We start from the raw sequence: 24126 nt of genomic DNA, 5'->3' as shown, positions 1-24126 counted from the left end.
ACCTCCCAGTCTTCCCAAGAATCCGTTCAGGACTCCAGTCCCTCTATAAAACATACTCACTGATGCTCACAGCAGCTGAGTTTGCAGCTCGTAGGCTGGCTGCTCTTAGCAGCTGAGTTGTAGGCTTCTCAAGAGTTAATGTTTGTTCCTAAATATGTCAGTTGTACTTGGTATTGGGAAGACGGAATTTAATTAAATATTCCAAAATGTTAAGAAATATGAGGGCAAAAATTGTCCTTAGGAAAAACTAAACGCTGCGGAGAGACTTGACAAAGGAGAGTTCTAATCGATTTAGGCGAAGACAAAATTACTGTAAAAGATTGCAAGGGAAATGGGAAAAATGTGGAAGTCTTCTGTAATCAGATTGCTTCGCAGGGACCTTTAAATTCTCCATCTATTTTAAAGAAATCCAACATGGACATTCTAGACGAGGCATTATGGGTGCGGTCGGTGGAAGAAAGAAGATGGGGAACGCCAATCTGTGAACCCAAATTCAAAGGAAAGGTTTTGGACCTACATCAAAAGACTAGCTGCTCGGAAAGTTTTCTTGCGAGCGACAAAGGCTGGAAAAAGCGCCGTGGTCGCCACCTACCGAGGAGGAGGGGGAGGGGGAGGATGGCCGGCGGGCCCCGAATCTCCGGTGGGGAGAAACATCACAAAATCACTCGATTTTGTTCTTTACATAAACATCTAAAATCTCTGGGCTCGAGTTTTTTGAACTTCTAACTTGGGTGAACAGTAACGTCTCACCATTTTCGAAATTCACGAGCTAATGAAAGTTGAGATGCAAAAAATTATCGGGGGGAGGGGCTTGAGTGAAATTGCCTAGCGGTTGACAGAACAAAACGGGCTGCAAACCACGTTTTCTGTTCCCCTCCATGGCTTTTCCACTTTAACTTTCTAAATGTTGAGTGAAAGTGAGCAAAGCCTGGGGGTTGGAAGGTGAATAAAAACAGAAGGGTGCCTTTCCCTCGCCCGTGCAAAGTTGGGGCAATAGTCTCTTTTGGCCGATTTTGAGGCAAGCTTTCGAAACTAACAGGAGTTCTTTGTGTTCCGGAGGGTGGTGCAGGGCGGAGGAGGTCCCTTGGCGGAGCATGGAAGGCGGCAGGCCGTCCTGGGACTCTCCGGCCTTTGCAGTGGTCCGGCCTCTCAATTTGCAAGGAATCTCGGGTGCAAGAGTGAGTGCGAGCCTTGGACCGTGGCTGAGGCCAGCTGCAGAGCGGCAGGGAGCAGGCTGGAGCTCTCCTGGCCTGGATTTTCATCCCTGCTCCCCGGCTCCCCTCCCCCACCCGAGCAGCAGCGCAGGCCCCAGGTGCAGCCATGTTCCTCGCTCCCACCACCCGCGCCTCCATTGACAGTCCTTGCCCGAGAGGGCCGGGCGCCGCGCTCGCCGCGTCTTCGGGCTCTGGGCTTGTTGGCGCGAGGCTTCCTGGGAGTCGTAGTCCACTGCCCCCACCGTCGCGTTGGTGGGGACGAATCAGAGACTACAACTCCCGCTGGGCGGTGTTGCGGGTGCGCACGCGCAGCGCGCCTTCGAGGAACAAAAAAAAAAAAAAAAAAAAAAGAGGAGGAGGGTGAGAGAGAAGCTCGAAGAGCAGAGGAAAGGGGCCGCCGATCGCCCCCCCGCTTTCCCGCACGCGCTCTCTAGCCGTGGCTGCCCGCCTGCCGCGGTTACCCCGGCCTATCCCTCGGTCCCCTGTGAGCGGATCTAGGCGCTGAGCGAGGCCCTGCCGGGGCGGCCATGCGGCGGTGACAGGAGCTCGGCCGAGACGCTCGGGCCCCTCGCCCTCTCACCTCCTGCCCGCTCGCCAGCCAGCCTCAGCCCGAGGGTGCTCCGCCGCAGCCGCTGTTCGCGCGCGGCCCACACTCGCTTCCCTTCAGCACCCCCGGCCCCGGCGCTGCCTGGAGGCGGCTGCACTCGGGTGAGTCCCTGTCGCCTCATCTCCGGTCCCCCGCCCCGGTTGCCATCGCGAGCACGGTCTTTATTTGAGACTCGCTCCCTCCGGGGCCTGCACTGACAGGGGTCCGGGGACCGTCGGCGGCCGTGTTGGGGGCCACAGGTCCCCCCCATCCCGGCCCGCCGGCGTTGGGGGTGGGGCAGGAGCAGACGCGGTCGCGGGGGACGACAGTTGCACGCGCGCGCCTGGGTGCGTGGGGGAGGGGCGCGCGCGCCGGCGCGGCGTGGGGGGGCCCCTCACGCGTGAGGCCCGCGCGCGAGCGAGCCTGCGGGCTGCGCATGCCCGGCCGCTGATTGGCCGGCTCCGGCGATGCGGGTGCGCGCGCGGTGCCAGGCCCGAGCCGTGGGGTCGCGCTCGGCCTGGTGTCTCCGGGGCTCGTGCGCCCGGGCAGCAGACGCGCCGGATTGGCCGGCGGGCGGCGGGGGCGGTGCCGCGCTGCCTGGTAACTGCGGGCCGGCGGGCGGGCCCCGGAGCACCGCCCCTCCTCGCCGCTGCCCCTGCCCGCCCCTACCCGCGCCCAGGTGGAGCCCGGAGTGGGCTTTGTCCCCGGCCCGGCCGGCGCGCCTGCCCCACGGGGCCTGCTCTTTTGGGGAAATAAACACAATGACCGGAAGGAAAACCTCAGCCTGCAGGCTGTGAAAATAAGCCGTCTGGATTCTACCAGCACCCGGTCGGGGGTTCAGGGAAGAAGACAAAACTGCCCTCTTTCCCCGCTACTTGTGCTTATCCAAGTTTTGCCTTTTAATAGCGAGTTTCTTTTTTGTGTTTAATGTTACGGTTTTGCGCTCGTTTGCGTCTGAGAATGTTCAGATGTTGGGTCCTGTTGGTGTGGTGCTCACTCTTCGGAATGCGGGGCTCCGGTCAGACTTCTCACCTTCCTGCATTCAACTTTGCTGCAGACAATGGCTTGATGGTCCACTGCATAAAAGTGGTCTCCGGGAGTTAAGGAAACAAAAGGGGAAGTTTGCAAATGAGAGTGCCGTAGAGTGCCCTGAGGAGGCCGGGTGTTCCCCCCGCACTCCTCCCCGCTAAGCCCTAGGATTTGGGATATCCGATTTTATTTCCTACTACATATTTTTGCTTTGTCCGTTTTCCAGCCACTGTAGTCTACTGCCTTGCACTTCAGTTTCTCCCGCTTCTTGGGATCTTGGCTCACACCTGTAGGCTGGAATGACTTTTTTTTCGCTTGAGGCTGTGGAACTCTTTTGCTCACATGCAATTACTTTAAAGCCGTATCTTTTAACGTTGGGTCAGAATTTGTTGCTTCTTCATACAATCAACTTGTTTGCCCCTCCTAGGCTGGCGTCTTTATTTCCTCTTGGAGTGTGTTTGGTTATGCTTTAGATACACGTGTCTGACCTAGACACTAGGTATTAAACTCCTGGAGCGGGTAGGGATTAAGCCTTTTCCGTCTTTGTCTTTCTCCTCCTTCCAGTCTACAGCCGTCAAAGTGCTTTGTTTATATTACTAGCGACAGCTAACGCTTGAATAATGTTTATATGCCTGGCATCGCTCTTAAGCACTTAAGGTATGTTTTTCTTATTTAATATTCATAACAACCCCGTTCCTATAGATGAGGAACAAGACTACAGAAGCTGTGTAATTAACCTCTTGGTTACCCAGCAAGTAAACCTTGAATCGAATATTTGAACCTAGGCAGTATGACTCTTCACCCCTAAGCCAGTGGTTCTGAAAACCCAAGCAAGCATCATCCTCCCCTGGAGGGCTTGTTAAAACACAATAGCTGGGTCCCACCCCAGACATTCTGATTCTGCAGGTCTGGGGTGGGGCCGGAAAATTTGCGTTTCTAACGAGTTCCCAGGTGCTGCTGCCGCTCCCAGGACAGACGCTTTGAGAGCTGTTCACTACCGGAGGAAGTTAAGTTCTGAGGGAAGTTTATTCTAGATGCTTGCTCTTCATTACTTTAAAATGAGATCTTAAAGAACCAAAAGTAATTCGTACTGCTTACTGTAGATTGCTTGGAAAACTGAGAGTTAAGAATTTTTCTTAGTGTTGGTTACAAAATTAAACAGGTCTCCAGTTTATAAAGGAGCCATGGATTTGAGTACAGAATACAATTAGAAATCTAATCTGGGCTTTTTCTCCCTCTCATTCATTTATTTTTTCATGGCACAGGCATTTATGTCTTTCAAGTGATGCCTAAAGCATCCTATCCCCACCAGAGTCTAAAGATAGGGCCTGAGCTTGGAACTGAGGTAGGCTGGGCCAGGCCGGGGCTGGCAGAGCAGCTGGGGCTCCCTAACTCCACCCTCCCGCCAGTTCCATGCACCAAGGATTTGGCTAACTTTTAAGAAAATGGCTACAAAGACTTTGTCATTAAAATGTAGGCTTTGGGCTTCTTTTTCTTGGGGCACAAGTCTTGGTGAGAATGATTTTTAGTTTTTTTGGTGTAATGGATTTCTGTCGGAGGAAAGTGAGTAAGCTCAAATCAGGTAGGAGTGGGATTAGCTTACGGTAATCTATCATTTTTAAAATTTTGTTTATTTATTTTTTGGCTGCGTTGGGTCTTCGTTGTGGTGCGCAGCTTCTCACTGCGGTGGCTTCTCTTGTGGGGCACGGGCTCTAGGTGCGCGAGCTTCAGTAGTTGCAGTAGGCGGGCTCTAGGGCGCGCGTGGTTTCAGTCGTTGTGGCACACGGACTTAGTTGTTCCGCGGCATGTGATCCTGGACCAGGGATCGAACCCGTGTCCCCTGCATTGGCAGGTGGATTCTTAACCCCTGCGCTACCAGGGAAGTCTCTCATATCATTTTTTTGATGATCCATAGATCAGTGGTGTGTTCCAAAACATAAAATATAAAAGACGAGGTCCCGGCTCCAGGTTGTTATTATCTAAAGGAGCAGTAAATAAAACACTTAAGCTTTTCTGTTATTACTGGTGTGTAGCTATTTGCATTGCATTCTACCTAATTCAGTTCTACAATTGTTTCTTTCTTCATTGAAAACATGAATTTTTAAAATATTGCAATCCTTTTCATATAACTGCTGTGGTATAATTAACATGAACTTGTCTTAATCACTGGCTTAAACAGATGCTGATAAGTAATTTTTATGTATATCTAAGGGAAAGCATTTTTTGAAGAGTTGTTTGAGAAGTAATACCCTTTGAGCTATTTCACTTTTCCCGAAATGCATTAGAGGTAATCTACCTGAAAGATAAATACCATGAATTTTATAAATAGCAGTTTACCAAAGGTCATTGGTACCATTTTTCTTCAAAAGTTGTCTACATTTATTTGGCATAAGGTTATTCATTGTTACTAACTGAAAGAAAGTAGGAAATGCAATTAATCAGTTGTTCATTATAATTGTAGAGTTGAGTTTCCTTGTAATCAATGGGCTTTAAATGGCAGCATAGCAATATGAAGAATAAAATTTGGTTAAACAAAGTGTAACTGAGGCTACCTGCCTGGGAGAGTAAAATTAAGAATTAGTATTTTAGAGGATGTATTAAAAATTATGGGAAAATTACAGAAAAAATCACGTGGATAGATCAGAAGCGCTGCAGGTATTATCTTAATATTCTTAATTTTCCATTCTTTCCTCTTTCTTCCTTTACTATTTACCCTCTTTCTTGTCTTTCCTTTACTGGAATGCTCAACGATGCAGTTTCCCTGTTTCTTCTTTTTTCCTCTTTGTTTGTACAATCCTTGTCTTCATATCCCATGCCTGTCTCTGGCACTACTCCTTTGCTTTAAACACTTAGACCTAGTGGGAAAGTAAGAAAGTTCCATATAACCAGGGACTGTCAGAGTTGATGGCGGATTGACTCATGTTCCTTGGTTTAACTTGATGAAAAATTATAGAGGATTTTAAAAGAATTGGTTTATTTAAAAAGCAACTTGAGGCAAAATGAATTTATAATTGAGAGAGAGGGAGTATGGCTTAGTGGGCATAGACATAGGTTCTTTTTTTTTTAATATTTATTTATTTGGTTGCGCTGGGTTTTAGTTGCGGTAGGCGGACCCCTCAGTTGTCGCTCACCGGCTCCTTAGTTGCGGCACGTGTGTGGGATCTAGTTCCCTGACCAGGGATTGAACCCGGACCCCTGCATTGGAAGTGTGGATTCTTATCCACTGCGCCGCCAGGGAAGTCCCTTTATAGTGATTTTTTAAAAATTGTGGTAGGGACTTCCCTGGTAGTCCAGTGGTTAACACTCCGCGCTTTCACTGCAGGGGCCGTGCACACCATGTGGCACGGTCAAAAAAAAAAAAAAAGTAGCAGAAAATTGGTAAAATATACATAACACAAAACTTAACACACAGTGTTAAGTGCACAGTTTGTACAGTCACATTGTTGAGCAGCCATCCCACCATCCATCTCCAGGACTTTTTCATATTCCTAAACTGAAATTGCCCGTTAAAGAGTAATTCCCATTCCCTCTTCCCTCCAGCCCCTGGCACCTGCTGTGAGGCATGTGGGATCTTAGTTCCCTGACCAGGGATGGAACTGGTGCCCCTTACACTGCAAGTGTGAAGTCTTAACCACTGGACCACCAGGGAAGTCCCAAATTTGACTGTTTTAGGTACCTCATACAAGTGGAATTATTTGGACAGTATTTGTCGTTTTGTGATTGGTTTATTTCATTTAGCGTAATGTCCTCATGGTTCATCCACATTTTAGGATGTGTCAGAATCTCCATCCTTTTTGATTGTTATAGTGATTTTTAAAGTTTTTGTTTTTATAGTATGGCAAAGGAGGTAATTTTTTAAAAGTACTGTTGTATATGACTATATCATGGTATAATTATAGAAGTGGAGAGTAATGAAGAGTTTGATCCTATTTAGGGTATTTGGTTAAAATCAGCCCTGGTTAGACTGAGCCTGTGAAGGTTTCTGATTGTATAGGTCCCATACTTTTGAAAATTGATGTGTGTTTTGATTCCATTTGCATACACTGTCTCTAGAGACCATAGTATTTTTTATTATATGTTAAAAATTATTTTCTGATTATGTATTTTTGTTGTGTTGATTGCTTCTTTAAAGCTTTTAGAGTACTTTTTCTTAGGGTATGTTGTAAGTGGGGTAGTCACTTTACCCAACTAGATACTCACTTCATAATTTTTTTCTTTATTTGTAGTCTTACCTATAGGAAAATTAGTTTTCTTTATAATAACAAAATGAGTGTTTGAACTATTGTTCACTATTCATTGTCTATGTTTTAAGCTTTGGAAAAGAAGAGATCCCTTACCACATTTGGAACAGTACTCATTTATCTACTTACCCAACATATTGAAGGCCTTATGGGTGGGTTAGGTATTGTGTGATGCCCTCAGAACACAACCCCCAGAACACAGTCTATTTCTAGGAGAATGCTGGTATGGGCAAATTCTGTTGTTTGTTGAGAGCTTCACAATAAAGACTCCTTAGTTCAGTTTGTATATTCAGTCTAGTTTACTTTTTTTGGTATTTAGCGCAAGGTGACTTTTAAACTTAAATTGTAAAGCAATCTTTGAGGAGTAGGTTTGATACCAGCAAATTTTCATGCTTGTTGGATGTATGCTTTAAAAGGTGCACATACTATATTTCAAAGCAGTGATTTGTTGTTTATCTTAAATTTACACAATATTATAGGTCAATTATATCTCAAAAATAGCTGGGAAAAAAATAAAAATAAATGGTTAAAAAAAAAGCAGTGATTTATTTTGACAACTTATTATTTTTCCTGCCCCGTCAGAAAATAGATTATTTTATTTAGCAGTATTAATTAAAGCAGTTAGTTGGGAAATTTTCATTTGTCAGGCTTGGATTTGGAGAGTTTATTGGTAGATAAATAGGTATTACATATATGTGTATTTTAAAAATAAGTAACTAAAAATTTTTAAAATTTACTTTATTTAAATTTTTGGCTGCGTCAGGTCTTTGTTGCTGTGCGTGGGATTTCTCTAGTTGCGGTGAGTGGGGGCTACTCTTTGTGGCGGAGCACAGGCTCTAGGCGCACAGGCTTCAGTAGTTGTGGCGCATGGGCTCGGTAGTTGTGGCCTGCAGGCTCTAGAGCACAAGCTCAGCAGTTGTGGCGCACGGGCTTAGTTGCTCCGTGGCATGTGGGATCTTCCTGGACCAGGGATCGAGCCCATGTCCCCTGCTCTGGCAGGTGGATTCTTAACCACTCTGCCACCAGGGAAATCCCTAATTAAATTTAAAGTTAAGTGCTGGGACTTCCCTGGTGGTTCAGTGGCTAAGACTCCACGCTCCCAGTGCAGGGGGCCCAGGTTCAATCTCTGGTCAGGGAATTAGATCCCACATGCTGCAACTGTGGATCCCGCATGGATCAACTAAAGATCCTGCATGCTGCAAAGAAGATCCCGTGTGCCTCAACTAAGACCCGACGCAGCCAAATAAATAAATATTAAAAAAAAAAATTAAATGCTTACTCAATTTATTGAATGCTTGTGTTAAGCGCTCTGCCAGGTACTTAATAGCGTCTCATACCAACCTTGTGAGGTAAGTACACATATTATTGTCATTTTCCGGATTAGTGTATTTGGGATTAAAGAATCCCACAGTCAGCCATATCTAATATTGGAGCTAGGACTTGAATTCAGAATTTGGCATGATTCCAAAGCTGCCATTCATAATAGCTTTGCTCTGTTGCCTGCTTTCTGTACACAATACATTAAAAAGATAAAGATGGAACTTTTAGGTCACAGTTACTTGATTTTCATTTCCTCTTCCAATTCATACAAAGTTAGAAAAAGAACAAGTGAGCCAGCTTATCAACTACCAAATGTTTTTTAAATTTGAAGTAAGGACAAAGGGGCACATTCTTTGTGTATTGGCAGAGAAAGCTGCTACTTTTAAAAAATCTGCACTATCAATTTAAAAGTATAACTTACACATTTGTGAAAAATTTCAAACTAGTGCCAAGAAAAGTTGTGGGTCTTCCTGAATAGTTGATAAGGTGTTTGTTTGTTTGTTTGTTTCAGAGACAGTGTTTTGGCTACTGTGACACTCAGTATTGAACTTCTTTGATCCACCTTTGGGCAGATTCTCTTTCCATGCCTTCATTTTTAAAATTTTATCATTCTTCCCTTCACCTGGCTTTTTAAAAAAAGATAAAATTTAGCTATTTTTGTTAGCTGTCTCAACAGTATTTTGGAAATGGGGTGGAGAGGGTATAAAGTTTTAAGTATAAAAATAAACACACTTGGAGATCATTTCAAATCTTAACCTTTCAAATGTATTTTGTTTCTTCTTGAGAGATCACTTGGTGTTTACTGATAAAATTACCAGCTTTATTTCAGCAGAAAGAAAAATTTTAGTATCTTAAAATGTAAGCATAGCCTGCTATGAAAACTTAAAAGCCTTGACTTTTAAAAATCAATCTTGATCAAAGGTTTGTTTTAGGGATTTCTAATTTTCTTTCTAAATGGTCTCTTTGGCTCTATTTCTCTTGTTTGCTGAGGTGTATATGTTAAATATATGTGTTACCATATTAATATAAATTGTGATACTTTGTATTCTTTTATTAAATGTTTGTAAAATGGAACCTCTGACGAAACACCAACCTAATTTATTCCCTTTGAAAATACCTATTAAACCTATAGAGATAAACTCTTAGAGATGCGTATTAAAATATTCCTCTGTGTTAATAGGCAAGGAATAAGGAAATTCTGGGAGTTACAGGTTCTAGTGTAGTCTCTGGCAAACTGATCTTATCCAAAATGTTCTGTCCACTTCTGGGACATTGCCTGGACAAACTAGAGAATATCTTGAGAATGGTGCCACTGAGGAATATTTTGGAAATCATGTTACAGGTAAAGCACAGGACAAACTGGGGATGCTTGGTTTGGAGAAGAGAATTATGGAGCACGATGCATTGAAAGGGCTCTTTTGTAGAAGAAGGCTCTTTTAGGAGGCAGCAGTGGCTGAGACAGATTTGTTTGTTTGTTTTTAATATTTATTTATTTGGTTGCACCGGGGCTTAGTTGCTTCAGGTGGGCTCTTTAGGTGCGACATGCAGGCTTCTTAGTTGTGGCATGCGAACTCTTGGTTTTGGCATGCATGTGGGATCTGTTTCCCTGACCAGGGATCGAACCCAGCCCCCTGCATTGGGAGCGTGGAGGCTTAACCACTGTGCCACCAGGGAAGTCCCTTGAATTTTCTTCTTTATCTAAGATTGTAAGTTTTGAGATTGAAATGGAGAAATGTTTGTTGCAAATAACAAAATAATAACACAAAAAAGAAATAAGACATAAATGGAATAAAAGAAACAAGATCAGTGTTATGGGTCCCCACCCACCCCCACCTCCCACGGACTGAAGTCTGACCTGAACCTTAATTTGAAGCAGAAACACGATGAAAATTTAGAATATTTTAGAAATCAACATAATCAGAAATATTGAGAATCTCAATTTTTTGTTAGAGTGATGATGGCCTGTGTGAAAGTGTTCTAATTTATTTATCTATTTTTGGCTCCCTTGGGTCTTCGTTGCTGCACGTGGGCTTTCTCTAGTTGTGGCGAGCCAGGGCTACTCTTCATTGTGGTGCATGGGCTTCTCCTTGCGGTGCCTTCTCTTGTTGCGGAGCACGGGCTCTAGGTGCGCGGGCTTCAGTAGTTGTGGCTTGGGGGCTCTAGAGTGCAGGCCCTGTAGTTGTGGCGCATGGGCTTAGTTGCTCTGCAGCATGTGGGATCTTCCCGGACTGGGGCTCGAACCTGTGCCTCCCTGCATTGGCAGGCGGATTCTTAACAACTGCGCCACCAGAAAGGTCCCTGAAAGTATTTTAGAGTTCTGTTTGACTCACTGTAAAATTTCTTTTTATTGTTTTGCTGTTCAGCATTAACGGCAAGGATCAATAAATTAAAAGCAAAAGTGTGGTCAAATGAAAACACTTACGTGGAATTAATTATGGGCTTATTTTGAGGTAGAATGGATCAGTGCAGTAAGGACACAGATAAACCTAATTCCTGAAATGGATCTCCAGTAAGAAACACAAGAGGATTTTAAAGAATGGCTGGAGTCTGTTTTCAGAGACATAAAAGAAGGCATTGCTTCTATTAAACAGTAGCTGACAGGATAAAAGATAAAAAGATGAAACAGCAACAGGCCAATTAAGTTCAGCTTTGAACTTAAAGGAGAATTAAAATCAAATCAGGGAGACAAAAGATGAAGTCAAAAAAAAGTTCAGGATTGAAGAATTAAGGAAATTGAAAAAATGGGAAGGAAAATGGAGCGGACTCTGGTAGCTGTTGTTTTTGTGTACTGGCACACTTTATCAGCCCTTTCCTCCCGGTAACAGTGTCCTGCTTTGCCTTTTAACTGCTTACCTTCCTATTCCACGTGGTTCTGGCTAGACTGCCAGGAACAGTGTATCCCAGGTAATCTTGTTCTGACTAGCCACGTGGGCTTGGGATAGGCTCGTGACACAAATCCCCAGAACTTTTGTGCAAAAAATAGCAGGAAGATATGATAGTACGCTGCCTCTAGGATCACAGTATAGGTGTGTGGTAAGCATAAAGATGCGTGTGGCCATCATTGTCTTAGGAAAGAAACCCATCTGCTCAAGAAGTGAGGCCTGCAGGGAGGGAATAGAGAGAACTCTAATGATATCTCGTGTTCCTTGATCTAGCTGTGTATAGAATCAGTGCAATGTTTAGGCTGAATAGTTAAATAAAACAATAAAAATTCCTTTGTTCACTTGTGGTGGTTTGAATTGGGTATTTGTAACCTTGCAGTGTAAGATAGTTCTGGCTAATTCATAAATTGTTCTTGAAAATAGAAGAGTATTATAAGTCAGTTGTGGTTCCCAGAGTTGGTGGGACTAATAAGAATGTTCTAGAATTATAAAACAAAACTTTTGTAAAAATACCAAAAAGTTGATAAGATAGGAATTTTGAAGAGCTATTATGAGAAGCTAATATTAAAAGGAAAATGAGGGAGTTCCCTGGTGGTCCTGTGGTTAGGACGCCTCACTTTTCTGCTGCAGGGGGCATGGCTTTGACCAGGAACTAAGATCCTGCAAGTCCTGCGGCGCAGGCAAAATTAAAAAAAAAAAAAAAGGAAAATGAGAACTAATGGTAGAAGTGGGAATCTCTTTTGCCCTAAGGGCATCTGCCAATTTCACCATATGAACTTGAGTTTTGAAAACCATGTGAGATGAGAGGCTGAAATCAAAGCCCAGAATCTGCACAAAATTCAGGGGACAGATAGACCCTTCCCCTCAATAAGTTGAGACCTCAAATTGGTTAAGGCTGATTAAGAAATAAGCCAGCTTGCATCCCTATTTGTGGTCTGGGTTACCATCTCTGGGTGATTCGAGGAAACTGAAGCTTTGGATTATGGTGGTCCCAGGCAGGTATTGTTCCCAGATAATACGTCTCATATTTAAAACAGTGTTTTGATGTAAAACGACCAGCATACAGTAAAAGACAATCAGGCATACATTGGAACGAGAACCGTGAGTTTGAGCTAGAACTATGAGAAACATCAGAAATACACCTGCAAAGACTTGAGATTTTTGAATTATCATAGACTGTAAAACAACTACCCGTACTATGTTTAAAGAAATATGTCAAGCTTGAAAAATCTTTAGGGAGTAGGAAACTTTAAATGTGACATGGCAACAAATAGAAATTGTATAAATGAAAATTATAAACAAAATAAAAAACCTGATGGGTGGTTTTAACCACAGAATAAGTATAAGTGAAGAAGGAATTAGTGAAATGGAAGATAAGTCAGAAGAAAGATAAGCCAGAAAGGAAAAATGAGAAAAATTCAGAAGAGGGTTAAGAGATTTAAGGATTAGCATACATTTAGTCTGCGTCTCTGTGTAGGATAGGAGGTAGACAATGGGACAGAGACAATACCTGAAGAGATAATAGCTGAGAATTTGCCACTACTGAAAGATGACAATCCTTAGCCCAGTGAATGATAAATGTACTGAATAAAAGGAAATGTACACTACACACACACTATACAGAGTGAAACTGTAGAAAACCATAGACAAAGAAAACATTTTAAAAACAGCAAGGATGAGGATTGGGATTACCTTTAAAAGAGATTCTAGATGACTTCTGACTAGCAACAATTGAAGCCAAAAGATAATGAAATAACCTCAGTGTGCTGACAGGAAGTATTTGTCAACCCAGATTCTTATCCTAGTTGAAAGTATCTTTCAAGAATAAAGAATTTTTAGCAAACAGTAAGTTTGCCATTAGAAAGAAACTGTAAAGGATTAACTTTAGGCAGAAGGAAAATCTGAGATGCAAGAAAGAATGAGCAAAGAATTTCATAAATATGTATGTGGTTAAATCAAAGTGAAAATTAAATTGTTCGAAACAAATAATATTGCATTTAAGAATACAGAATTAAAATACACATACACAAAAGCTGAATAATTAAGGAGCTATATCCACATAATAATTATCAGAATTCGGACAGTTTATGCAATGTGTAGTCATCATCAGAGGTCAGTTTAGTAATGGGCATAGGACCCTAAGCAGATGAGTCACTCAGGAAGAAATACAGATGATAAAACTATGAAAAGTGTTTCTTTAGTAAGCAAAGAATTTCAGCTGTTTTAGTAATAATGAGGTATTCATAGTGATTAGGTCATAGTTCTCCAATATGTTGGTGAGACTGATGAATTTAGTGTTTTTAAACATTTCTGGTAGCAATGGGAAAATTTTAGCATTATGTATTAAGAGGTATAAAGATTTTCATGCTATGTTTCAGTGTTAAATTTTTAAAATACAGAAATAAAAAGGCAAAAGCCAATTTTATGAAGATGAGAGAAATTGTATGATTCCATTTCGGTGGGCTATTATGCAGCTATTTAAAGAACTTGTTCTGTAAGAATATGTAACATGACAGGTAGATGATGCTAGTTGATCATTAAGGCAAGGTCACTGTACTCATAGTGGGTTAGGCTCTTTGTAATTTTACTAATTTATTCTGAGAATCTGCATCCCAGATGTCTTGTGTATGCATTTTAACTTTACTATATCATAAAACTGTACTTCTCTGTTCCCTTTCTGTGTTCTTTTTCTCAGGCAGGCTACATTGGTACTCTGTTCTATGGGGATACTCTTGTAGCAATAATCCTTGGAGATTGGGACTTCCCTGGTGGTGCAGTGGTTAGGAATCTGTCTGCCAGTGTGGGGGACACGGGTTCAAGCCCATGTGGTCCGGTTGGATCCCACATGCCGCGGAGCAACTGGGCCTGTGCGCCACACTACTGAGCCTGTGCTCTGGAGCCTGCGCGCCACAACTACTGGAGCCTGCGCGCCACAACTACTGAAGCCTGCGTGCCTAGAGCCCGTACTCCTCCGCAACAAGAGAAGCCACCGCAATGAGAAGGCTGCACCCCGCAATGAAGAGTAGCCCCTGCTCGCAGTAACTAGAGAAAGCCTGCGCACAACAACGAAGACCCAACGCAGCCAAATGAATAAATTAATTAAAAAAAAGAATCCTTGGAGAGTGGCAGTGAAGAATGCGCACACAGTTGGGATTGGCCTTTGTATCCTGGCTCATGTTCCCTTAAGTTTCTTTTCCATTTATTAGTTCATTCTTTTGCTATAGCTACTACCGTGGTGGCTCAAGAGGTCATGAGAATTTAAAAGTTTATTCAACATAGTTTAATTTCTATAGCAATATAGTTTTTGTGATAATGGAAAAGTTCTGTATCTGTGATTCTTCACTACAAAAGTCGCTAACTACATGTGTTTGCTAAACACTTGAACTGTGGCTAAGACTACTGAGGAACTGAATTTTCAATTTTACTTAATCTCGATTAATTTCAATTTAAGTAACTACCTGTGGTTATTGGCTACCATGTTGGATAGCACATCTCTGGAGGGATACCTTCCAGCTGTTTCCTTGACTGCGGATTTTCTGCCTTGGATTATGGCCTCCTTTCTTACAAAGAGAGATCCCCATTTCTTTCCACACCACCCCTCCTTTACCAAGACAGCATCAGAGATAAGAAAATCGGGAATAAATACATTGTGGTACAAATCCCAGAAGTCGTTTTCTTGTCTAACATTGGGCTCATCTTTTTTTTTTTTTAAGTTAGTTTCCTGTAGTGCGTGTGTGTGTTTCTTTAGTATTTACTTATTTGTTCATTTTTATTTGTTTTGGCTGCAGTAGATCTTAGTTGCGGCACACAGGATCTTTGTTGGGGCACGCAGGATCTTTGTTGCAGCACGTGGGGTCTTTTTTTTTTTAACTGTGGCATGCGGACTCTTAGTTGCGGCATGCAGACTCTTAGTTGAGGCATGCATGTGGGATCTAGTTCCCCAAACAGGGATCAAACCCGGGCTTCCTGCATTGGGAGTGCGGAGTCTTACCCACTGGACCGCCAGGGAAGTCCCTGGGTTCACCTTCTGAATTGTCTCAGTTCAGTTTTTCTTCCTTCTCTGTGTTTAAAAAGATTAAAAGGGATCTACCATTTTTATATTTACTGTTTTATGAAGGACATGATCATTTTGGTCATTTTCCTTTTTGTTCTAAAGAACTAACTGTCCCATTTTAGGTACTTTACATTTTTGTTTCATGGTCACTTTATTTTTATTTTATTTTATTTTATTTTTTTGGCTGTGCCGCGTGGCGTGCGGGATCTTAGTTCCCCAACCAGGGATTGAACCCGGACCCTGGGCAGTGAAAGCGTGAAGTCCTAACCACTGGACTGCCAGGGAGTTCCCCATGATCTATCTTTCTTTTCTTTTCTCTTCTCTTTTCTTTTCTTTTCTTACTTTTCCTTCTTTTCTTTCTTTCTTTTTTTTCTTTCTTTCTACCTACCTGCCTATCTATCTGTCGCTGCATTGGGTCTCAGTTGTGGCACGTAGGATTTTCATTGAGGCAGGTGGGATCTTTCATTGAGGCGCATGTGGGCTCTCTGTTGTGGCACGCGGGCTCTAGTCGAGGCCCGCGAGCTCAGTAGTTGTGGAAGTGAAGGTTATTATGGAAAAATAATACGCCTTGTCCATTTTGACTGAGCCACATTTTACTATAAGTTTACTTAAAACTTATTTATCCAAGAGAAAAGAATAGGACCTAGGCTGTTACGGAAAATAATTTCTATCATCTAACCATTCTCTTGCTTGATACTGCCTTTTCTGTTTTGGGAAACAAAATTCTTTTTGTTAACAGATACGGGGATGTGTCAATTTTTTTTATTATAAAATTTTATTTCCTAAGTATGTATACTTCATTAGTTTTTTGCGGTACACGGGCCTCTCACTGTTGTGGCCTCTCCCGTTGCAGAGCACAGGCTTCGAACGCGCAAGCTCTGCGGCATGTGAGATCTTCCCGGACCGGGGCATGAACCCGTGTCCACTGTATTGGCAGGTGGACTCTCAACCACTGCACCACCAGGGAAGCCCACTTCATTAGTTTTTGATGCCCAAATCTAGCCTAGCAGTTAATTCACATGCTAACACATGGTGGAGCTAGATCACAGTTTCATTTATTTATTTATTTATCTATCTATCTATCTATTTATTTATTTATGGCTGTGTTGGGTCTTCGTTTCTGCGCGAGGGCTTTCTCTAGTTGTGGGAAGCGGGGAACACTCTTCATCTCGGTGTGCCGGCCTCTCACTATCGCGGCTTCTCTTGTTGCGGAGCACAGGCTCCAGACGCGCAGGCTCAGTAGTTGTGACTCACGGGCCCAGTTGTTCCGCGGCGTGTGGGATCTTACCAGACCAGGGCTCGAACCCGTGTCCCCTGCATTGGCAGGCAGATTCTCAACCACTGTGCCACCAGGGAAGCCCCACAGTTTTTAATAATAGGGAAATCATCCTCTTTTTTTTTTTAATTGAAATTTAGTTGATTTACAATACTATATTAATTTCAGGTGTACAACATAGTGATTCAGTATTTTTATAGCTTGTACTCCATGTAAAGTTATTATAAAATATTGACAATATTCTCCTGCGCTGTACAATATATCCTTGTAGCTTATTTAATATAGTAGTTGGTACCTTATAATCCCTTATCCGTATCTTGCCCCTCCTCCTTTCCCTGATGATCTTTAATAATAGGGAAAAGGGGTCTTCCCTGGTGGTGCAGTGGTTGGGAGTCCACCTGCCGATGCGGGGGATGCGGGTTCTTGCCCCGGTCCGGGAGGATCCCATGTGCCGTGGCGCGGCTGGGCCCGTGGGCCATGGCCGCTGGGCCTGCATGTCTGGAGCCTGTGCTCCGCAGCGGGAGAGGCCACAATAGTGAAAGGCCCGCGTACCACACACACAAAAAATAATAATAGGGAAAAGATTTACATACATTTTTAGCCAAAACGATTTTTCATGCTAACAGCTCAGCATGTTCTCTAATATTGGGCCTTCAGTTAAGGAACACCCAGATGTCTTTAGTAAATTAACTTATATACACAGATTTATTTTTAGAATTTCTATTTATGCTTCCAGTCATTAATTTTTTAGTCATCCTTTCATATTAGTTTCATTTGATTATTTGGTCTCTTGCTAAAACCTAGAATTAACCAAATTGAAAAGGGGTACTTTTTAATAGGCATCTAATTTGCATGCTATTTATAGAAAGACAATTCTTTTAGTATTAGAATTTTTAAAAATTTGCTTTAGGGGCTTCCCTGTTGGCGCAGTGGTTGAGAGTCTGCCTGCCGATGCAGGGGACGCGGGTTCTTGCCCTGGTCCGGGAGGATCCCACGTGCCGTGGAGCGGCTGGGCCCGTGGGCCATGGCCGCTGGGCCTGCGCGTCTGGAGCCTGTGCTCCGCAATGGGAAAGGCCACAACAGTGAGGGGCCCGCGTACCGCAAACAAACAAACAAACAAAAAATTTGCTTTAGGTTTTGGCTTCTTAGAATGTCTTTATGGGATGTATTTTTGCCTTTTAATTTTTAAATTTTGATGAAATATATATGACATAAAATTTACCATTTTAACCATTTAAAAATGTACAGTCCCCCTGGCATTGAGTACATTCACATTGTGGTTTTTTTTTATTCTATTAAAAAAAATTTTTATACATCTTTATTGGAGTATAATTGCTTCACAATGCAGTCTTAGTTTCTGTTGTACAACAAAGTGGATCAGCCATATGCATACATATATCCCCATATCCCCTCCCTCTTGAGCCTTCCTTCCGCACTCCCTGTCCTACCCCTCTAGGTCATCGAAAAGCACCGAGCAGATCTCCCTGTGCTATGCTGCTGCTTCCCACTAGCTAGCTCTTTTACATTTGGTAGTGTATATACATCAATGCTACTCTCACTTCACCCCAGCTTCCCCCCCACCCCTTGTCCTCAAGTCCATTCTGTATGTCTGTGTCTTTATTCCTGCCCTGCCACTAGGTTCATCAGTACCATTTTTTTTTAGACTCCATATATATGCGTTAGCATACGGTATTTGTTTTTCTCTTTCTGACTTCACTCTGTATGACAGACTCTAGGTCCATCCACCTCACTACAAGTAACTCAATTTCGTTTCTTTTTATATCTGAGTAATATTCCATTGTATATATATATGCCGCATCTTCTTTATCCATTCATCTGTCAGTGGACGTTTAGGTTGTTTCCATGTCCTGGCCACCATAAATCGTGCTGCAGTGAACATTGTGGTACATGTCTCTTTTTGACATTCACATTGTTGTGTGACCATCATCACTATCTATCTCCGGAACTTTTTTGTCATCCCAAACTAAAACTCTGTATACGTTAAATAATAAATTGTCATTGCTCCCTCCTTCTAGACCCTGGCAACCATCATTCTACTTTCTGTCTCTATGAATTTGATTATTATAGGTAATCTCATGTGAGTGGATTACACAGCATTTATCCATTTGTGTCTGGATTATCTCATTTAGAATAATATTTTTAAGGTTCATCTATATTGTAGTATGTATCAGAACTTCATTCCTTTTTAAGGCTGAATTACATTCCATTGTATGGATAATATATTTTGTTTATTCATCTGACAGTGGACACTTTGGTTTCTACCTTTTGGCTGTTATGAATAATGCTACTGTGAACTTGAGTGTTCAAATATCTGTTCAAGTCCCTGCTTTCAGTTCTCTTGAGTATATACCCGGAAGTAGAATTGCTGCATCATGGTAAATCTGTTTAATTTTTTAGAGAGCTACCAAACTGTTTTCCACAGTGGATGTACCATTTTACACTCCTAAGAGCAATGCACAGGGGTTCTCATTTCTCCACATCCTTGCCAGCACTTACTATTGAATGGTCTGTGTGTTTGTATTTTTATAGTGCTTGAAATTCAGCTGAGCCTCTTTGCTGATGCAAAAGTATCAGACAGTGTTTTCCAAAGAGAATGTATTATAAAGGAATCTTAGCTCTTATTTGTCCTGCAGCCTATTTACTTCTTAATAAGAAAGGAGGAATTCTCTTCACCCAACCTCAGTCTACTTAACCCACTCTTGAGTAATCAGTGTGCACATGGGAGAAAGGGGAGGTTGTGTCTATTTCCTATGTGGAACTGTGATACACTATCACTGGATTGTGAAGTGCATCACCTCTTCCTCATTGGGAAATTTTTAAACTGGTTCTGGGTGACACCTACATTTATTTTGGGAGGTGATGCTGACCTAGTTTTATGGAACTAAAACTAGATGGAAAGTTGGGGGTTAGATTCTCTATCTTATAGGATAACAGAAGTTTGGGGCAAATATTGATAGATTACTTGGTTTTTAAGTCTTATTTTTTCTCTTAAGCAAGAAAACTGTAAATTAGGCAATTTATGGAGGACCCTCACAGCTCTAAACATACGTTGAGCAAGACACTGAATTTCTACCACTCACTTTCCTAATACTTCTCTTTCCTAGGGATCATGGCCCAAGTAGCAATGTCTACCCTGCCCGTCGAAGATGAGGAGTCCTCGGAGAGCAGGATGGTGGTGACATTCCTTATGTCTGCTCTTGAGTCCATGGTGAGATGGTTTTTCAGTTCTATAAAGTTTTCCGTAGTTGGATAAGATTGGGCTTGTGAATGAGATTGATTTGTTTTTGGAAAACATACACTGTGTCTATTATTTTTAATAAATACATACTGTTTTTGCTTGAGTAATAGTTATGGATTTAAGCCTTTCAAATTTTATTGCATGTTTCAGAATGTTCTTAACTTATCCGAATGTGTAATTTTTTACATTTAATTTCAATTTTTTACCTCCCAGTATCTTAGGCAATCCCTTGTTTTGTAAGCATTAACTTTGAATTTAAGTGTAATATTTGAAGTTACTCAGAATGAGTTTGTATGTTATAGTGTGGTGCTGGTGTCTTATTGTATCTCTGTAAAGAACATTACCACAATTTTGGGCCGTAAGAGCACATTCACTATTTTACATCTATTCTTTATTTTATTGTGCTGTGCTTCACAATTGTCTGACTTCTGTGACCTTCTACCCAATATGTAGTGTGTTAACTCTTTATTTTTAAAAAAAACTTATACACATAATTGCAAAATATTAAGTAGTATTCTTTTGCTGTACTTTTATATTACTATCATGGTAGTAATTCAGTTGGCTTATCATGTTTTTCTGAATATGTATTTGAACTCATAGCTTTAAGAAACATCAGACTTAAGTATTTTCTGACACAATGAAATTATATATTCTAAGCAGGAGGATGCTGTGTATTTCCTGTCCTAAGCATTGACTAGTATTATATAGCATCTAACCTCACAGTTCTCAATATGACATAGTTCGTGGAATCTTTTTTGTTTTTCTGTTAGGGCATTTTTTTTCTTCTTTCTGCTGTATAAGAATTAAAAATATTATCTCCTTAAAGAAAGAAATTTTAGAATGGTTAGTGGCTATATATACTATTACTTTTTTTTTTTTTTAAAGTATTTGTTTATTTGGCTGCACCAAGTCTTAGTTTCATCATGTGGGCTCTTAGTTGCGGCATGTGGGATCTAGTTCCCCGACCAGGGATCGAACCCAGGCCCCCTGCATTGGGAGCATGGAGTCTTAACCACTGGACGGCCAGGGAAGTCCCTACTATTACTTTCTTTCTTTTTTTTTTTTTTTTCCTACTATAACTTTCTGACTGTCACTTATTTCTTGCTTTTGGTCATAAAGTTAGCCAAAATTTGTGGCTGTAACGTTAAATAATTTAGAGATTAAATCCTATTCTGTTGATATTAAATAATTTTCTTTAATACTACTCTCTGTGTAGAATGAAATAGGGTCACATAGGACCCATTCCCTTCCTTAGAATGTCTTTAGAGTTTTCTCATCTTTGGCAGAAGTAAGAGGATCTCTCCTCCTGTTCCCAGTTGTATACTGTGAAGTATAATTCATAGGTGTATAGGTCAGCTTCATCCTTCTTCCTTTGGCCCATAGATTTCTTTGATCTAATCCTTAGACAGTACATGAATCTTGCTTTACTGTTTCGTAAATACTGCCTTTGGAGACAGGGTTGTCCAACTAAGAGTGTGGATAGTGCAGCAAGAATGCACCGTCATTTATCACAAGGTAAGTAAATAATAGTTCCTTACAAGTGAGCAGCCATGGTACATCTCAAAGGTATGTACCATATAACATATCATAGAAACGTCATATAACAAAATTACAGTACAGCATCATTTACCGTGCTGGGAACGATTGTTGGCTCACCTCGGTCACAAGTTTTCTACTGTGGCTTTATTACAGTTCAAAAGATTTCTGATCGTGACAGTAGGTATAAAATTATTTATTTGAGATACTGTTTTTAAGCGATATTATTCAAGTAATTTCCATTTAAGAAATTAGGGGCTTCCCTGGTGGCGCAGTGGTTGAGAGTCCACCTGCCGATGCAGGGGACACGGGTTTGTGCCCCGGTCCGGGAAGATCCCACATGCCGCAGAGCGGCTGGGCCCGTGAGTCATGCCGCTGAGCCTGCGCGTCCAGAGCCTGTGCTCTGCAACGGGAGAGGCCACAACAGGCCTCTTTACGCGTACCGCAAAAAAAAAAAAAAAAAAGAAAGAAATTAGAGGGTGGTAATTGTACAAATCAAAAACAAATGGAGGGGGCTTCCCTGGGTGGCGCAGTGGTTAAGAATCTGCCTTCCAATGCAGGGGACACGGGTTCGAGCCCTGGTCTGGGAAGATCCTACATGCCGCGGAGCAACTAAGCCCGTGCGCCACAACCACTAAGCCTGTGCTCTAGAGCCCGTGAGCCACAACTACTGAGCCTGCGCTCTAGAACCCACGAGCCACAACTACTGAGGCCCGCGTGCCTAGAGCCCGTGCTCTGCAACAAGAGAAGCCACCGCAATGAGGAGCCCACGCACCGCAATGAACAGTAGCTCCCGCCCACCGCAGCTAGAGAAAGCCCGCGCACAGCAACCAAGACCCAACGCAGCCAAAAATAAATAAATTAAATAAATTAAAAAAACAAAAAACAAATGGAGGAAGCTGTAGTTTTCAACAAATGATGCTGAGAACATAGGTTCTTTGGGGGGGAAAAGTCTTTATTGTGCAAGTTAAACTCTAGATGAGTAAACATTTTTTTAAATTGTCATATTAAGATAAACTAAAAGACCAGAAGAAAATATGTATAATTATGTATTTAATTATGTATTCCATAAACAGCTTTTCTATGCCTAAAATCAGTGAGGCACTGTTATGCATTAATAGAGAAACACTTAACATAATAGAAAAATAAGCTAAAGTTAGCCTAATTTACAAAAAACTGTCTAAGGTACAACACTCTAATTTATTTTATTTATTTTTATTTATGGCTGTGTTGGGTCTTTGTTGCTGCACACAGGCTTTCTCTAGTCGTGGCGAGCAGGGGCTACTCTTCGTTGCAGTGCGCGGGCTTCTCATTGCAGTGGCTTCTCTTGTTGCAGAGCATGGGCTCTAGGCACGTGGGTTTCAGTAATTGTGGCACGCGGGCTCAGTAGTTGTGGCTCGCGGGCTCTAGAGTACAGCCTCAGTAGTTGTGGCGCACGGCCTTAGTTGCTCTGCGGCTTGCGGGTGGATTCTTAACTACTGCGCCACCAGGGAAGTCCTAAAGTATCCTTTTTAAATGGTTCTGGGAAAGTTGCACAATAACATTTGCTAGGATATTGTGAGTTAGCTCTTCTAGAAGTGCAGATGGGAGTATCAACTGATAGAAACTTCTTAGAAAGCAATTTTTAGTAGGTTTTGAGAACCCTAAAAGTATTTACTTTCAGAGTCAGAGTTTTTTGGCTATGTTGTTTCATGTCTCTGACTCTGTTCTGAGAAAGTCACTCAAGATACACGTTGTTCCCAGATTAGTATTTCATTGTTATTCTTAGAAGTGATAATTAGAATCAGCAACATTTTCAGTAAGGTTTGCACTAAATGAATTATTGTTTATCTATAAAATGGAATGGTATATACTCTATTAAGAGTTTAAAGAATATTTAATCTCATAGGAATATACTCAGTAAAAGTATAGTCGTCTAAATGGAATTCCTGGTGTGTACATATGGAGATACTTCTGGAGGTGGGATTATGTGATGGAAGTTGTAGTGTGTCTTCCAGACCCCACCTCCCCCATTCAGGACTGATGGCACTAATCCCCCAGTTTCTATGAGTGTCAGAGGCTCCCTTGCCCAGGGTCTTTCCCTTTCCTTGGGGAGGCCTGTCCCAGCTCCAGAATTTCTGCGGTGCATCTGTGGCAGCTGTTGATTCCCCCTTTGCAGAATCCTGCCCCCTCACAGCGCACAGCTGTCGGTATTGGGAGTGCTTGCCAGTAAGCCTGTGTGCAACTCTGAGTCTGTTTCTTAGGTATTTGACCTATAACAGATTACGAAGGATTTCTGCCTTTTTTCTTATAAATTGTGTGATTTCTTCTGTTTAAAATCAGGGTTGTTGGGACTTCCCTGGTCGTCCAGTGGGTAAGACTCCATGCTCCCAATGCAGGTGGCCTGGGTTCGATCCCTGGTTGGGGAACTAGATCCAGCACGCATGCCACAACTAAGAAGCCCCACATACCACAACTAAAAGCCCTCATGCCACAACTAAAGGATCCCAGATGCTGCAACGAAGATCATGCGTGCCGCAACTAAGACCCGGTGCAGCCAAAATAAATAAATAATAAATATCAAAAAATAAAATAAAATCAGGGTTGTAAACTATCTGTTAGAAAAGAGAGGTCCCTTAAGAAAAATGGGGACTCTGTTGTGTATATGATAACTTAAGGTCAAAACTAGGAACTTCACCTCGTCCACATTAGGTATTAATGCAGGTCAAGTGATAAGATTTTTTATTCAT

General features: G+C 42.1%; 1 protein-coding gene across 7 annotated transcripts in view; it reads left to right on the top strand.

The window, feature by feature from the left end:
• The first annotated feature begins 1578 nt into the window (after positions 1-1578).
• The window catches only part of GTF2I (general transcription factor IIi), a 95725-nt gene continuing 73177 nt past the window's right edge, over positions 1579-24126 (top strand). For all 7 annotated transcript variants that reach the window (XR_009535867.1, XM_060125279.1, XM_060125277.1 and 4 more), the window contains exons 1-2: positions 1579-1922; positions 19728-19831. Coding sequence is in view for 6 of the 7 variants with exons in the window: in XM_060125279.1 (XP_059981262.1) it covers positions 19733-19831 (99 nt within the window). In the remaining variant the exon portion in view is untranslated. The remainder of the gene's footprint in view (positions 1923-19727; positions 19832-24126) is intronic.

This window comes from Lagenorhynchus albirostris, chromosome 15 (assembly GCF_949774975.1).
Source record: "Lagenorhynchus albirostris chromosome 15, mLagAlb1.1, whole genome shotgun sequence".
NCBI classification, from domain to species: domain Eukaryota; kingdom Metazoa; phylum Chordata; class Mammalia; order Artiodactyla; family Delphinidae; genus Lagenorhynchus; species Lagenorhynchus albirostris.
Note: the sequence above shows the minus strand (reverse complement) of the source record. Positions and strands in the feature narration are given on the sequence as shown.